Consider the following 18,397-nt stretch of genomic DNA (forward strand, 5'->3'; position numbering starts at 1 on the left):
TCAATTATTAAAAGCTTTTATAACATGGCAACAGTAAAAAGCTGCTGAGCATTCTGATATCCTGTATTATTCAAAAGTTCGTTGGTTAAGTGCTGGAAAAGTATTTCAAAGAATTTGGGATTTAAAAGAGGATATTGAGAATTTTCTTCTAAATCTGATTTTTCTCATTTTACAAGAATACAATCTTTAAAATTCACTATATCAAATAATTTTATAAAAATTTAAGTCCAGATAATTTCCCAAATCTAATTACTCATGCAATGAAGATAATGACAATGTTCGGCTCATCTTATATATGCAAACAAATCTTTTCAACCATGAAGTTTAGGAAAACTTCTTTAAGAAACAGAATTACTGACGAGCACCTTTCATCAGTTTTAAGAATTTCTGCTTCGCAAATGGAACCCGACTATGATGAAATTTTGATAAAACATATATATATATATATATATATATATATATATATATATATATATATATATATATATATATATATATATATATATATATATATATATATATATATATATATATATATATATATATATATATATATATATATATATATATATATATATATATATATATATATATATATATATATATATATATATGCTTGTTTTATTTTGCATTTTGGTAAAACTCTTAAATTTGCATAAGTACATGGTTTGTAATGGCCCCTTAAACTTAAAAAAATATATATCAATTAAAGCAGCGCACATTTTTATCCTCCTCGATAATGCGCAACCTTTCTGCTTTCATTAAGTATCAAAAATTCCTGAAAAATTTGACGAGGTTTATTTAATTAATTTTTCTTTTTTTTTATAAAACTTCGACCGTGTCGAATTTAATTTCAGTAATGGAAAACTGTCATTAGTTTTTCATGTACACGCTTAAAATTGTTGCTTCTTTATTCAATTGGCGGTTTATCTAAAAAATGTTCGATGTACGATACGTATCCCAAATTACACACAATGTTACAAGTAAATGGTTAAAAATTTACCAGCCGCAATCGTTAGATAAGGCGATTAGATAAAAGGTAAATTTGTCTATACTCAATCGGTACCAAAACATAATGTTACAATATGACGAAGGAAAATTTATATAAATAGTTTACATAAAAAACAGATTGACGTAATTTATTTTTTGTGTGTATCCTGCAAAATTTAAGCAAAGTCAGTAAGAAGTCGGAAAGAAAAAATGTTGTAATTAAAGGTGATTTTTTGGATATATCCGGGGTACGGTAGGATATGGGCAAATTTATAAAGCAAACAGTTTTGCGAAAATTAAGTTATAATAAATATTTGAATCTCAAGTAGTGTTTAACTCGATTGAGACTTAAAATGTTTACACGATGGAACAAAACGTAAACTCGAATTTGATAATTATATGGAACCAAATTTTATGCACACTTTATGGAATTACTCGTAATCAGTATTAATTAAATGCTCCCAGATGACATGAATATGCATTGATCTGTAAAAGATGGCTGTAAATTTCTTTGGTTCTTTCGATTATATAACCCAAATTTAATCCAAAAGAGAAACGTATAAGATCCTTTGTTTCGTCAACGTTTCGTTTTTTCTCTTCCATTATCACGATTATTATTAATGTTTATAGGAGCAAGTTCTTAGATAATTTAGCAAATATACCATCAGCGTTTACATATTTTGATCATTACAGAAATAAGCCGCAATTTCAGTCAAACTGTGTATTTTACAATGTCCGATATCTGACGAGAGTCAATATTTAAAAACTAAATACCTACACAATCAAACAACCGGTGAATTCGCAGGGTATCATGATCATAAACGGACGTAAATATTGCCTACCATTTAGAGGGATATAAACGCCCACAACAATGTTAATCGTTCAAATGCCCGATAGCAGTGGAAATATATTGATTATCCTCAAAAAATGGAAAGCAATTGAAATATTTATTTTCTTTGTGATTTCAGTTGCACCTAAACCAAAGTTCGATTGAAAAAATAGATAAATATTAGATTAACGCGGAGCAAATAAGCTTTTAAAGACGTAAAAATCACAAGATATATGGGCAGTGGAATAATTTATTAAATGTCTTATATCATTACAATAGGAATAAAAAGAAAAGTTAAAACGGATGTAATCATTTTAGCGCTACCGGTTCATAATGAAAAAATACTTACTTACTGGGAATTTACGACAGGCCTCTTAGATCACATTCACTTTTTCTCTGAGACTTGCCCTTTTCCTCGAAGCCAAGAAAATTAAATCCGGCCCTTATTTAAAATTCAATAAATGTTTTAATTGAAGTGGAAAGTTTGGTGCTATTTATACCGACACTCAACTTTGCGGCTCAGTATAACGACTTGTCAGATGTTATTTTAATATGATAATTACTGGAAACTACGCTGAAGGTGCCGCCAATAAAAATTATAATAAAATTTCCTATATTAAGAATTTTCGGCATGATATTACGTACTCGTGACCAACACGATACCGCATACGAGAATATAAATAGCCTTAGCCTATAAATTGTCAGATCAAAGTACATAATTTGAGAAAAATATTCATTTTCCAAGTCACGACTAATGAGAAAGAAATATGACGTGAAAGCTTGAACGCTCCAAAATAAACTTTCCTGGCGTAAAGGAAAAGATGTTATAAACTGAGGAGTCTAATTCCTACGCAATAGTTGCGGTTGACACAAATTTATTTCCATGTGTTTGGATTATTAGAGTTCTGTAATTGGGACGAACATGATCAAATCAATCAAATAAATTAATAAGCCTAATAAAAAAAGTGAATAGTTTGTATTAGAAAGAAGTAAAGGAGGTGTCCCAGTATAGGCAACACGGTACGATGTAAAATGCTTTTCCTATGGTATCAATCGTGCTACGAGTGAGGTAACTGCGATTTCTTGTCAGCAACCAGCGTTTTCTGTCAAACAAAACATATGTTTTAGTAAAACAATACGTTTAAACAAATAAATGTTAAGGAAAGTCCAGGGTTACTGTTAACATAGGTGTCAAATGTAATGCTCACCGTCTTGGTTGTAAAATAAAAAAAATCATGCCTCGGAGAAATATATTTCCCCACCCTACAAATTTGTTAATATTCTTAAAATGTTTTGCATGGAAGACTGGTTAAATAGTATATTATGCAAAAAGTGCGGTAAACGGCATTTGACTCACGAGTTTATTTGGCACTAGCGGAGCGAGTGCTTAATAAACCAGTGAGATAAAAACTTTAGCAAACGTGTTGCATTGTATACTTTTTCTATGACCGTCACGAAAAAATCACAATTTAACAAATTAAGAACGATAACAGATTATCGGAATACTAAATTTCGTACCATTCAAACAAAATATTTTTCTACTCCCGCCTGTAAAATACCTAACTCACCGTGCGGGAGGCGTCACTTTACCACGTCAGTTTCGTTTCCCACGAATCCCAGCCACTTCGGACAATTCCGGGATTTTACCGCACAGATCTGGGAGCAATCGGATGTTTTCGGAGATATTTCCCACGCTTTGAATGATCACGTTTGTCAATTCTGATGGTCATATCAGTGAATGTATTCGTGTTGTTTTATGAAAATATACCCAAAAACTAACGGTCGTAGAAAAAGTATAGTATGCAACAAGTTAAGGTTTTCAAACGAAGGATCTCGTTTTTAAAAAACACTTTTTTATTTTGCAAACAGAACTACGAGGTTTTCTTTAACCTGCTACAAGGAGAACTGGACGCAAAGCACAGAGTTGTTATATATATAAAGTTTTTATGCAAGCGTCGCAGATACCGGATATACTGAAGCTAGCATTTCATCAGCATTTTCTATCACATAATTCCTCCCTCCGAAGTGGAAAACAACAGGGACGAAGGGTTGTTTTCGGAAGACTGGTCGTTCTTGGTTTTCTTGGAATCTTGCAGCAAATGGCTCTTGTAGATTTTCCATGCTATAACTATTAACAAGATTAAAATAAACATCATTCCTGTTGAAGTGGCGAGACTCCAAGTGACTGGATGAATTTCATAACCAATGTCGGGGATCGATGATTTCGCAGCTTCTCGTAGTTTTTTGATCGTATTGAGATCAATCGATTGTAGTTGGAGTGGCTGGTACTTCACATCGTGATGTTCCATATTTTCAATTTTAATGGGTGGCAGTGAGAATGGGTTTGCTTTAAAAATTTCTTCTTTATTCCAAAGCTCGGTATTTTGGGTACTTATACCACAATTATATGGAACATTAATTAGGCAGGCTTCTTCAATAAAAGCTATTTCTTTGTTTTGACAATTCATTTGTAATTTAAGTTTCTGTTCCGATGGTATTATCAAAACAAATCTACTAGTGATTGGTCGTATTATATGCGTTGAAACATTTACATTGACTACGTGGCAATTTTTGTTTTCGGCATATTTAATGAGGGTTGTCACACAATCACCGATGGGCTGGGTAAGTTGATTTTCGCAAACGTAGGTGTCTTCAATGATTGGGCAGACTGATTCTTGATATTGTTGCATGTCAGTGCCCAATATTAGGTAGGGTGAATTAGGTATAATTAAGGAGTGATTCACAGGTACTGGGAACAGGTGGAATATTTCAAAAATATCTTTAAGAAAAATCGGAATATGGACGGCAAAAATTATTTTATCTTTTGTAAATTTAACTTGTAAGTTTGCTAACTGATAATAATTATTTTGATTTTCAAAAATTAGAATTTGATTATCACCATAGAGAACAGCCAATTTAAAAATTATTTGTTCTAATTCAGCCGCCGATATTACTACAGGATGTAATGTGTTTAATTTTGCAAATGCAATGGCATTTTCTAAATTATCCAAAAAAGTTATAAAACTTTGGCAATTTAGAATAATTTGCATTAGTGTATTTTGAGCTTTAATGAAAGTAGTTATGTCAGTAATAGTTTTATTTGAATTATATTCAAAAATGTCTATATGTTTTTTAATAGCTTCTTGATTTTTCTGTAGAAGTGTTATAGTATCATTATAGTTGTCAATCAGCTGTTGAATCAACGAGGTTTGCTTTTTTTAGTTGGATGTCAGATGAATGTTTACTACGCACAAGTTCTGTGATAATTTTATCGTATTTTTGTCCATCCTCTGAATCGAGAGTGCCAAAAAGCCATTTCGATAATTTACCTACAACATTTATTAAACCTCTTTTTGTACGGTTATTAGGTTTTATGTTACCAAGTTTAAATTTTACTTGAGTAATTAAATATCGAACATTATTAAGTAAATTATTTCCATTAATATAGTGTACATTCTGATAATTATGTTTATTTGTATAGTTTAATGATTTTGAGATTACAGCGTAAGCGTATTCTAAATTACGTAATTGATTAAAAAGTTGAGATGTTTCTACAAAATGCAAAAATGTATGTTGATGTTGAATTATTCGAGCATTTCCTAAGCGGAAGGGGAGAAGTGGTGTTTTAATTGGGATAACTTCAATATCATTATTCGCTATCACTAATAACAGCGTAGCTGCAAGAAGGAACAGCGTTGTCCGGTTCATTAACCTGCGAAGAAGAAAAAGCTTTAGGTTTTTGGATCTGAGATTTATGAATTATTTTTTTATTTTTTGTAATAATTTTATTCCCAATATCTTGATCTATAATAACAGGTTTTCTTCGGGGTTTGTCCTTACTACGTTTTGCTGTTTTGTCAGTAACGTAAACCTTTGTATTTTGTTTCATTTCAGGTGGATTTTCTCGTTTTTCGTTTTGTTTTTCATTTAAACGTATTTTTGTTTCTAACGATGTTTCGTAAATTTGTTGATAGATAGTTTTTAGTCTTTCACGTCTATCTGTGATATAATTATTTACAATGATTTCATCCGTTAAATCAAAGGGATCTAAACCGTTTACTTTTCCATTAATAACGTCAAAAGGTTTTTGTTTTGTTACGCTATGCATTGATGAATTATAACCTATAATGGCGTATTTTATTAAATTTTTAGGGGCTTCTTTAGGTTCTTTTAATTTTAGTACCCTATATAATTCAACAAGAGTAGAGTGAAATCTCTCTATTGGACTATTACTATTAGAATTGCCGGGAGTTGTAAAATGAATTGCAATTTTATGCAATTTACAGAAATCTAAAAGCAAAGACGTTTTAAATTCCGTACCATTATCACACGTTATTTGTTGAGGTAGGCCGTGATGACTTATAAAGGTCGCTAAACCGTCTAAGATAGCAATTGCTGTGCAAGCGGGTTCTAACGGATAAGCTTGGGCGTACCGTGAAAATACGTCTATAATTGTAAGAAACTTCACGTTACATATTTGAAAAGTATCCATATGGATGGATTCTAATGGTTCAGAAGGGGTCGGTGTCAACATAAACTTTAATTTTGGTGGATGTCGATCATATTTTGTTTGTTGGCACGTGTCACAATTATTAATATATTCAGTTAAATCAGTTTTCATATTTGGCCAATAATAGAGCCTTTTTAATGCTATTAGGCTTTCATTAATTCCTCGATGACAGGTTTTTTCATGATGATATGCAATTAGGTCTTTTTGTTTTGTCCTGTCAGTGACGTCAGTTAAAAGAGTTTTCGATATTACCAATTTGTAAGCACGGTTTTTAAATGTATTTGGTAACAAAACAGATAGTTCTCGATTTAAATCTATTTCGGTGTTTTGTACATAAAGGCAGTACATTTTTGTTGGATCCAAATAATCTAAAAAGAATTTAATTATTTCATTTTGATAGTTTTGACTTAAATAAACAGAAAATCTAGATTTGTTTTGGAATGGGTAACTCCTAATCACGTGATAACGACCGTTTGTTTTTTGGTTAAATATTATTTGATTAGAGTAAGTATTTAAAATATTTTCGGTAATTGGTATATTTAATATTGGATCTTCAGCTGCTGAGTGTACTGTCTTACCAGTATTAGGAATATTTGGCGGTTTAATTTGAATGTCCGAGATGATATTAATTTTTGGAGTGTTTACATTTTCTAGAGGGTTAAACACGTCTTCAATTTGTTCCAATTGTTCAAGGCTTATATTTTGATCTTCTTCATGTATGTATTTATCGATATCTTCATTAATATCTCCAGGATTTCCGAAAAGTGACTCTTTATCTATCATATTTAGTTCGATGCGTGATAGGGCATCAGCGTTAGTGTTCAGTTTGCCCTTCCTATAATGAACTATGTAATTAAACTCTTCCAGTTTTAGTCGCCATCTTAGCAATCTGGAATTTGGTTCTTTCATATTAAACAGGTATTGTAGAGGTTTGTGATCGGTAACTATCACAAATTTTCGGCCAAATAAATATGGTCGGAAATATTTTGTTGACCACACGATTGCTAATAATTCTTTCTCTATGGTTGAGTAATTGCTTTCAGCCGGGTTCAATGTCCTAGAGGCAAAGGCTATGGGAAGATCACTACCAATTTTTCCTTGGCTGAGAACCGCTCCTATAGAAACATTAGAGGCGTCCGTTGTCAATATAAAAGGTTTTTCGAAATCTGGATATTGTAGTATTGGATCATTGCACAAGATATTTTTACAAAGATAGAATGCTTCTAGAAATTCTGGCGTGTGTTTGATGGTCGCTCCTTTCTTTAGGCAATTTGTGAATGGCTTGGTGAGTTTTGCAAATCCGTTAATAAATCTTCTATAGTATCCTAGAAGGCCTAGAAAAGATTTTATGTCTTTTGCTGTTTTCGGTACAGGAAATTTCTGGATTGCAATAATTTTCTTGGGATTCGGTTTAATTCCGTTTTTTGTTATTATGTGACCCAAAAATTCTACTTCGGTTCGTAGGAATTCCGTTTTATCTAGTTGAATTTTTAGTCTAGCTTGTCGCAGTTTTTGGAAAACAAGTTTAAGATGTTTGATGTGTTCTTCTAGGGATGACGAAAATACTATGATATCGTCCATGTATACTAGACAAACCTTTCCCTGTACATCACGCAAAACATTATCCATGACGCGCTGAAATGTCGCGGGGGCATTTTTCAATCCGAAAGGCATTCTAACAAACTCAAAATGACCATTCTCGACACTAAAAGCTGTTTTTTCAATTGATTCCGGATCCATTTCGATCTGATGAAAACCAGATGAAAGATCGATAGTTGAAAAATAATTACACCGTCCCAATTTATCGAGTATATCATTTATATTAGGCAATGGATAGCGGTCGTCTATCGTTTTCTCATTTACCTTACGAAAGTCACAGACAATCCTCCATTTCTGCTTGCCGCTGGCGTCAGGTTTCTTCGAGACTACCCAAATGGGGCTGCTCCAAGGGCTTTGGCTATGTCTAATGATGCCGTCGTCTAACATTTTATTAATTTGCCGTTGAACTTCCTCTTTATGGATAAAGGGGTATCTATATGATTTAGTGTATACAGGCAATTCATCCGTTGTTCTTATACAATGTTTGATTTTATTGGTGAACGTTAACTTTTTGTTTTCATGATGGAAAATATCGTTATATTCTTTACAAAGCCTTATTATAGCAGATTTTTCTTCTAAATTTAAATGTTCGCAACGAATTATTTTGGAAATGTCGCATTTACTAAATTGTTCTTTATGTTTTGGTAAGATGTGTTCTAAATTAAAAAGTTCAAAATTTTCTTTATGAAAGTCCGGAAAAGATAAAACTTTTAGAGGTTGTGGGAAATTTAACGTTATATTTTTCTCAGTGTAATTAAAAACTTCTGTTTGCGCAAAACCGTTTTTTGCAGTAGTAAGTGTTTCTGGAAAATAGAGACCTTCAATGACTTGCTCGGGAATAATAACATCATTGTTTTGTGTTACTGGAATTCTTACGTTAACAATTTCGTGTGCATTCACAGTAATACAATATACTTCGTTTTGTGGTTGTCTAAATAAAATTGGTATATTAGTTGTATTATTCCTTAATTGTTTATTAACAAGATCGATAGAAAAATTAAAACGTTTTAGGTCGTTTAATCCTATTATACCGTCAAAGAATTTATGAAAGTCAAAAAGAATAAAAGATAGGTTGGTATTAGCCTTTAATTCTGGGAAAGCCGTAATATCTGCTTTAAATAGAGTTTCCTTTTCACCAGTTCCTGTTTTAATAATAGTTGGGGAATGATATATTTTTTCATAATAAAATTTTTCTGCAATGGAAGGTCGAAGAATCGAGTGAAAACAACCAGTATCAATTAAAAGTTTAATTGCGGGTTCTTTAATCTGGATGTACGGTAAACTATTATTAATTTCGGTATACATTTCTAATGTCATTTCGTTGAGTCGCATTGGCTCGTTATTGTAAAATTTTGAGAGATTTGATTTTCAATTTCAGGGTGTTCGTCAAAATTTTGAGTGTCATTAAAGTATTCAATTTGATTTGAAAATTCAATTTCAGAGTATTCCTCTTGGTGAATATTTTCATTTTGAAATACCGCAGATGTTTCATCTGTTTGTACCGCGTTACTTTCGTCGATTTGGTATAATTCTTGAGAAATAAAATTTCTAGGGCCAGTAGGTTTGAAATGGTTAATTTGATTATTTTGACGTGGTATAGTATAGTTTGTTCTTGTTGACATAGGTTCGGGTTTATTGTGAGGTACCTGACCTGTCGGTTTAAATACGTTCTTAGGTGGGCCAAAAACTTGCCTATTTGTAGGAAAATTTCTTGGAACTTCGCGTGGTTGAGGCATATTAATTGGACCTCTGGGAAAACTATTAGTCTGGGGAGTAAACTGATTTTGATCATGCCTAATTCTAAAATTTTGATTATGGTGATTATTGTTTTGAAAATAATTTGTAGGGCGAATCGGTTGTACATAATTAAAATTTTGGTTACTAAAATAATTTGGATTTTGTGAAAATTGTTTAACGGGTTCGATAGAAGTATTAGGTAAAACTTTTGATTGAATTGGAGTTCTGAAGATATTTTGTGTATATTGAAAATTTTCCTCTTCAATAATTTGGGTCATAGCTAATTCTATACAGCTCGGATTTTTAAGTCTTATAATACTTTGTAATTGTCCTGGTAATCCTCTAATAAACGTCCTTAAACAAATTTGATCGTATTGACGTAAATGAATTACTTTGCTTGCATTATCCATAGTATCGGCAGGAAATGCATTAATTTTTTGAGCAAGGATACTTCTTAAAACTTGTAATCTTTTCCCAAAATCTAAAGGATGTTCATTTTTAAAGGGGGTGGCCATAAACAAATCCTGTTCTAAACATTCTAAATTTCGTCTATCGCCAAAACAATTTAACAAAGCTACTTTAATATTGTCCCACGTTACTAACTCCATTCTACAGCCTACTAGAATTTGTGCGCGATCAACAAGTTTCATTCTTATAGTTCTTAACAAATATTGTTTTAAAATTTCGTCGTTTCCTTGACCATATGTATCAAAAAGGAAATCTCCAGCTGATAGAAAACTATTTAAAGTGTTGGAATCACCATTATATGGCAGAATACTATCTATAAACATTTTTAACAAAGTGTAATTTACACCTGAATTCGACGATTGATTAGAATTCATTTTCAAATTGATTTGACTGTTCTCTACTTTCTGTTCCACTAAATTTAACGAAGTAAAAAAACGCACTTAAATTGTCGACGTCTTTATCTTCGTTCATAAATTTAATTGATTTTGAAATTTCTTAAAATTGAACTTAAAACTAAGAATCCTTAAAATTATTTCCACCGTCCTAACCAGGGAAGATGAAAGGAGAACAATAGGAATTTTGGGCACTAACCTTGATTTCTCTTAGTCGTCAGCCTATTCTTCCTATTGGAATTTTCCTTGCGTAGCACTGCTTGCGGGGGTGATTTCTTGCCTTCCTTGCCCTCAGTCGAACTCAATCACGTTGGGTTTGTCAGACAGTCTATCACAGGTTCGTTTTGGAGTCTAAGGGTTGAAACCCACGTTTCGCGATCAAATCGTCCCGATGACGTGGCTTTGACCGAAAACTACCCCAAATCCGTCACGACTGCGCCAGTTAAGGTTTTCTTTCGAAGGATCTCGTTTTTAAAAAACACTTTTTTATTTTGCAAACAGAACTACGAGGTTTTCTTTAACCTGCTACAAGGAGAACTGGACGCAAAGCACAGAGTTGTTATATATATAAAGTTTTTATGCAAGCGTCGCAGATACCGGATATACTGAAGCTAGCATTTCATCAGCATTTTCTATCACATAATTAACACGTTCGGTAAACTTTTTAACTCACTCGTGTGTCAAATGCCGCTTACCGCACTTGTTGCATAATATACTATTACTAGTTGCCATTAAAGCCATTCGTTTATCGTTTCGATCGGGTCTGCAATTGTTATCTCTTTTTAAATGTGTACGTTAAATAGAGAGAGATGTATTACTGGATATGTCATATAAACAACGGAATAAACACAATTTTAAAACGTTATGTTGTTTATTTCACTTTTACAATTGATCGTTAAGTAGCTTATTTAAAGAAAAAGACTGTAATTGAAAGAAAATTTTTTAAGATCGTATATGCAAGAAGAAGCAGATCTTAACCTTCAATTTTGTTTTGTTTGTAATGATGAGACATGGATATTTTAAAATGGTACAAAATTGTAAAAACCTCTGCAAATGTAAAATTTCTGAGGGAAACTTAAATTATAAATGTCATTTTAAAAATTGAACTGAGGTGGCTTTTACTTGATGAAAATCCATTTATCAAAATAAATAAGAACTAAAAGCTCAGATTTTCACGAAATTATATATTATGACATGGCAATTGTTTCGACAACACCGTGTCTTTATCAAATGTTTGATAAAGACACGGTGTTGTCTTGAAAATCTGAACTTTTAGTTCTTATTTATTTTGAATGTCATTTTACTTACCGAATAGTCCACTAGATTTTAATTGTGGCTTATAGTAGTATTTAAATTGTCCGATATCTTGCATAAAATTTTTCTGTGTATTAGTTTTTGGGTACATTTTCGCAAAACAAGACGAATACATTCACTGACCTGACCGTCAGAATTGACAAACGCCAAAATTCAAACCGTGCGGTAAAATCTCCGAAACATCCTATTGCTCCCAAACCCGTGCGGTAAAATCGCGGAAAAGTGGCTCGGATCCTTGGAAAACGAAACTGAAGTGGTAAAGTGACGCTTCCCACGCGCTATTTACAGTATTTTACAGAAGGGAGTAGAAAATATTTTTTTTGAAAAACAAAATCAGGGAGATATGGTAGTTTGCCCACTATTGCGCTTCCATGCACGTGTTTTAATTATATCGCTGTCTAACCTATCCAGACAAGCTAAACCACGTCTGCAAAGTTTAAATGACTAAGAGTGAGCGAGTTTGCCAATCTGACTTTATCTCCTTAAATCAAGACGCGCACGAGGTAGTGTGGTAGAATTACGATAACGAATGGATGCTAGGCATAGGGATGTTGAACTATTGGCATCACAATGCAATGCATGGTTTCCCTGATTCATAATTAGAATGTCGTCCTCACAACATAAATATATTCTTTTATTTGGATAATTCGCAACCTAAAGGCTCAAAATCAGGAGGAAAGGTAACACATTGGACTCATCTTCCTCTGGCAGAAAAAATAAAAATTTGGAATTTTTAACGTTTATAGAAAGGATTTTAATTTGGATGATAAAACATATAAAGGTATGTTTCTATTTGTCACAATAATTCATACTTCATATCCCAAATATTGCATTTATTGTACTGAATCCTAGTTCTAGCACATGTGCTCATCGTCCACTTGCCAGTCGAAAATTAAACTTGAATATTGATGGCAACCAAGACACTGCCAAACCAATTATAAAGTGCGTATATGCGTAGTGCGTATAGAAATTCAGTTTTTTTCTAAAGTTTAATGTCACCTTTAGTTAGTTTTTTAACTAATTGATACTATAGATTGCATAATAAATTGATTCTGATTTTTTTGGAAATTTTTAAAAATTAATTAAATTAATTAATGAGTAATTAAAAAGTACATTCATGTTAAATAAAGAAATATTTCTTTCCGTTTAAGTTAATTAAGTTAGAACCGTTTTATTTGCCCGACTGTATACAAACAATAGTTACTTCTATATTTCTTCTATTTTCTTCTATATATAGCTGCGTACCTTTCAAATCAAGAGATTTAGGATATAGGCGTATTTGAATTTTTGTGGTACGCTTGCCAATTATACTAATATTAGCGTTTTTTCAAAAGCACCTGTCGTTTATATCTGGGTTTAAGAAACCCAATCTCCTCCATATAGAGGCCGTTGCTGCTTCACAAAAAGAAGTTTTATTGTTACCAACACAGTACAAATGAATGAACCGTTATTTTTATGTGTAACATAAACCTTTTCTAAATTCATATCGATTGCGATTCTAAGCATAAAAAGCTTTTTGCTTTTTTAGGGTGGATTTTAAATTTTTTTGTCTCTAAAATAATTTAATATAGATATTGCGTATTATTTTAATAGATTTGGATTGTTCGATAATCGATTTCTTGCCTTACCAACATTGTAAGAAATAGTTATTTATATTTTTTTACGATTTTGTACACGAATTAGTATTCCTTCCAAGTCGGTCATTTTACAAAAATTAAAAATCCACACTTTTCTATCTATTAATTTTTTTAAATACAGTGGTGAATATTGCCGAGCACTCTTGGTTTTATTCTATCATGTTTCAGAATTGCATGGTTTACAAAAATAGTTTTTAAGCGCCATCTGCGGTATATCAAATTAAGTGCGCACTATTGCTATCTTTTTTTTATCATTAGAGATACGAAGCCGGTTAAATTAGGGCAAACTCTTTTATGGTGATTATGATGGTTAATGTAGAAAAACAATTAAATCCGAATAAACGAGAAATTCGCATTTCTTTATGTGAAACATCCTCTATTTTTCTAAACCGAATTTTTAACCAATTTATCTTTCTTAAGAAGTTGGCGCAGGACCTCCAAAATGACAAGATTTTTTTGCTGTCAATAAATCATCAATTTATTTAATTTAATGCGATATGTTAGCAGTGCACATGTACATACAGGAAAACGGTATAACAATGATTACAGTATTATAAAATGCCCGAAAATCTATTGAACGAAATTTCATATAATCCTTGATAAGTTGTTAAAGATATAAATATGGTAATGATTCACTTAATGTGAATGTGAGGCCAATATTTTACAGAAACTCTTATAATCTATGGAAGATTTGCAAACATTAGAGTTAAAAAAGTACGGGGTATTTAAAAATATTTATTCGAAAATAAGATTGTTCGAACTGGAATTGTTTTTTTTTTTCCCCTATGATAATACGCATAAAAAATACTACCTTGCTAATTTAGCCGACTTTGTATCTTTAATAATAAAATAATTAGCGCTTATTTAGAGATAGCCGGTGTGCAGCTGCAATAGAGACAAAAGCTTAAGAAAAAACAAAAAGTTAGAGTAAATTGTCTATTATTAAAACAGTATTGTGTATTTCATAATTCATATTAACATTGTAACATTAGCATTGGATATATTTATTATCATTCTTATTGGGAGGTAAGCAGCTTTAAAGTAACTATAATGGAGTATGTACTAAAGCACCATTGTCGCTTTCGTTTTTTGTGAACCTTTAAGTTTTAATAACTTAAAGATGGTTACAGATGATAAATAATATGATATGTAGAAGGTAATTAATTAAAAGTAATATACGGAGCGTTAAAAAGGATATATAAATAGCAATATGGACATAATGGGCCTGAAATAGGCTCTGTGATGCAGCTTTTTGAAATTACCGCCATGGACGCGGTGTGTGCGACAGTTAAAGTGTACGGATTCTACGGAGCGTAAATAATAACACCCAAAAGTAAATTATTTTCAGTGAATGAATTAATTTTAATGTTTGTATTCATACGGCGGTTTTAATGTAGATCATATCAATTAAATTAAATTACGTAAATTATATAGATTATATAAATATATTTTAACATTATTTTGCATAATAATATTAATTGGCAAGAAATTATTTCTATATTCAAATTTGGTGCACCAATTTTTTAAAAATTAAGTAGCTTCAAAACAGACTGACGCTGTATCTATTTAGAACCCTTGAACTATTTTTATTCTTTCAGTTTAGTTGTGTTTCTGTTAGTTGCGAACTTAAATGTTCAATAAATTAAAATGTCATGTCATGTCATTCAATTTCGATTTTTTTAGATGCGTGGATACTTTTTCAATGTGCGATGAAAAGGATATTGTACCATTTCTCTTTCTTTCCATTTTAGCCCCTGGATCCTCGAAAAAGTTTCCACCAAAGAAATATCGAGCTGTCTCCCTCGCCAACCCTATCAGTAAAAACTACTTCAAGCGGACGTACCAAAAGCAGCACAGCCCAACAACGGACAACTAGGTCATCTATTACAAGTACCACATCTAGCGAAGGATCTGCCTCCACCGCAGCTCCTCTTAGTGGCCAGAGTACTAGAATGCAGGCTGAACAAGGTTCCATCGGAGACTTGCAGAAGTATCACAATCGATATCTGAAGAACAGGCGACATACTTTGGCCAACGTTCGGTGAGTTATAGTTTTTAGGACACAAAATAAAAAATGTCTACCAATGTGTTTTTTGTTTGAAAATACATATCTTACCGCTAGTTTTAGAACGCCTTCAATCCGCGGAAAATGTGTGCCTCACTGAGAAGACTGTTCAGTCAAGAGCAAGTTAACAATTGAATAGTTTAACATAAAAATGTAGAGTTAAAAGCGAACACAAATCGAAAATGATCATTACATTTATAATGAACTCCGAAAATTGTGTTGAAATAAGTAATACACAAACTTCTAGAAGAAAAACCGGTTGAGCAACAGAATAGTATATTCGCATATTCTTAACATGACTGGTGTTGTGAATGTACTTGGATTTTTGGTAATTTCTTCCTTTTTGCAATTTGTTCATTTAGTAATAACAATCGGCAGTATTTTGAAATGACCGATTTTTTTTGCTGTACATTTACCATTGTGTCTTATTCTTATCCGTATTGTTTCTGCGGTTCTGGTCTTATTACTTGTGACTTCTTCACTGCATCATTACAGATGACCTGAAAAGTAACGCGAAAAGTTTTATTTGATAGTCCGGAGTGGTGTACATGCCAAAATGTTTAGCGACACATTTTTGGAACATTTTCGTATATTTAAATCTGACAAATTTTGTTTTAATAAAACTAATTATGATTTTTCATAATTATGTTGGTAGGAATGCCAATTATTATTTCATAGACAATTTTTCTGATAAAATTTAAGAAAAAAGTCGGAGTTGTGCCAAACAAAACTTAAATGGAAATATTATGACGATCTTGCGTCGAAGTAGCAATGATGTCTTTTTCGTTAATCAATTTATTCAGTTTACTTCAGTATTTTAAAAATTCTTCATTGCCCTTAACGTATAAACATTACCTCTAGGTACGGTAAAATATCTGGCGGTAAACCAAGACCTGCTTGCATTGAACTGCTAGCCCAACAAAATCTATTAATTGCTCACTATGCTAAAGCTTTTCATTTGACAGACGCTTTTTTAAGACATATCTTGTCCTTGATCGTTCAAATTTGTATTGTTATTTATTTTTGTTCAATTTATTAAAATGTTGTAATAATGTATGTATTTTGCCTTGCGTTGTATAAGTCAGAGAATTCTAATAACAATTAACTAAAAAGTACTCGTTTAGATTAGCTTGCGTAAGTAATCAATATTTATTAAAATGAAAATTAAAACTATATTAAATTTTCATTGCTTAAGTATACCCCAACGATAATATTATTCTGACCTTCGACTTTGTTATTTATAACAATAAAGTTTCACATTTAAAATAGTAACAGTTATATGCTATATCGGCAAGTTCTATTTTTTTACGATTTAAATTATGGTGGATATCCTTTTTATTTTTGAAGTTGCAAAAAAGATGTGTATCCTTTATGTTTTCACAATTCATGTTTTGAACGCTATACAAAAAAATTTATCTTAATAGACGAAGCAACATTTTCCAGGGAGAGTATTTTCAACAAGTAAAACAAAAAAGATGATGAAGTAATTTTTCTTATTTACGACAAAGTATTAACTTTGGAGAAATTTCTGAAGATTAGGGTAAACAAAAACATCTCACCTGTTGGTCTGAACTGGATGGGGCACCGGCTCATTGCAATGAGGAAGTAACAACAAAGTTGCTCGAAATATTCGAAAGTCGCTGTTACAAGTGTTTAGAACTGGGCCAACGAGTGATCAATTGTATTTAAGAGCTAGATAGAAATGTGATAAGAATAGTCACAACTGTTTCCAAGAAAATACGAATTTTAAATTCTCTGGAAACCGCTGGTCATCATTTTATATATTTATTTGTTTTACTATTACTTAAATGCTGTTTTGTCGTGTCTTCTCAAGTGTTTGATTGTAAATCACAATACATTTTGCTATAATTTCTTGGCATTTGAGGAGTTCTTTCTTTCACCCGGATTCTCTTTCATAATGTAGTAAGTTATTAAAAATAATCCATAATAATAATAATTTTTAACCGAATTGATTGACAATACCATAACTACCTAAGACAAATATGCCAAATAACTTGCTTTTATTCCCGGAGTCCTTAACATTTAGGTATACGTACATGGTATAATTGAAAGGGATTTTTAATTGCCTGTTGATAAAATATAGGGTGTTCAATTTGAAAAAAATTAATTATAATTCGTAAGCTATAGCCGAAGTTTCAGCTCTATGCAGCAACGTTGCATCGCTGAAAATATATTAGATCAATAAATTGTTCGCGCTTATTTTCGCAAATTTTCACAACGGTCCTGCCTGTTGTTCGCCATAAACCCTAATCTGCCATTCACCGTGAATCGCCTTTTATGACACTTTGCAGAATAGACTGAATTTATTATATGTACACAAGAGATATTTCTTTATTATTGTCACTATTCTGCTGGAAACGTGAATGTCATTTAAAATAATACGCGAAAGCGCATATAAAGTCAGCTCACCACGATTTTGGATTAGAAAGTGCTGCTTTGTCTTTAATAAATATTTTGAATTTAAATCATTACAAAAGTCTAGTTTGTAACTTTCACTACAACCAAAGCCCCGGCGAGTTTAGAATCAATGATTGAGGTACCTAGAATCAATTCAGTTTATTTTTTTTACTTCTGAAAAAGTTCATTGCATATTGCACATAAAAATTATCTACATCTTTGTTATAAGCAAAAAACGAAACTATATTTAAATTATTTTTAGATATAATCAACTGATCTAAGGTATTTTTGTTGTTGTCTCTTTTATCCTTTGCTTTTTTGCAATGCTAACTAATTCGTAAGTTTTGGTTAATTTTGTGTTCTTTTATCTATTATTACCGCATTCAATGTGTTTTGGATAGACTGAGTATCCCTAGATTTAATTATGTGATAATATAG

The 18,397-nt window shown here is 31.8% G+C and overlaps 1 protein-coding gene across 2 annotated transcripts in view; it reads left to right on the forward strand.

Moving 5' to 3' along the window:
* Window positions 1-18,397, forward strand: part of LOC132703803 (cAMP-specific 3',5'-cyclic phosphodiesterase) — a 205,436-nt gene that overhangs the window by 40,525 nt on the left and 146,514 nt on the right. The window contains exon 3 of one of the 2 annotated variants that reach the window (XM_060673284.1): window positions 15,228-15,517. In XM_060673284.1, the coding sequence (XP_060529267.1) occupies window positions 15,429-15,517 (89 nt within the window). In that variant the 5' untranslated portion in view covers window positions 15,228-15,428. Of the gene's footprint in view, window positions 1-15,227; window positions 15,518-18,397 lie in introns of those variants that run through there. The other variant, XM_060673280.1, reaches the window with a different exon arrangement.

The sequence above is a fragment of the Cylas formicarius genome, unplaced genomic scaffold (assembly GCF_029955315.1).
Source record: "Cylas formicarius isolate icCylForm1 unplaced genomic scaffold, icCylForm1.1 PGA_scaffold_6__28_contigs__length_40554024, whole genome shotgun sequence".
In the NCBI taxonomy this organism is placed as follows: domain Eukaryota; kingdom Metazoa; phylum Arthropoda; class Insecta; order Coleoptera; family Brentidae; genus Cylas; species Cylas formicarius.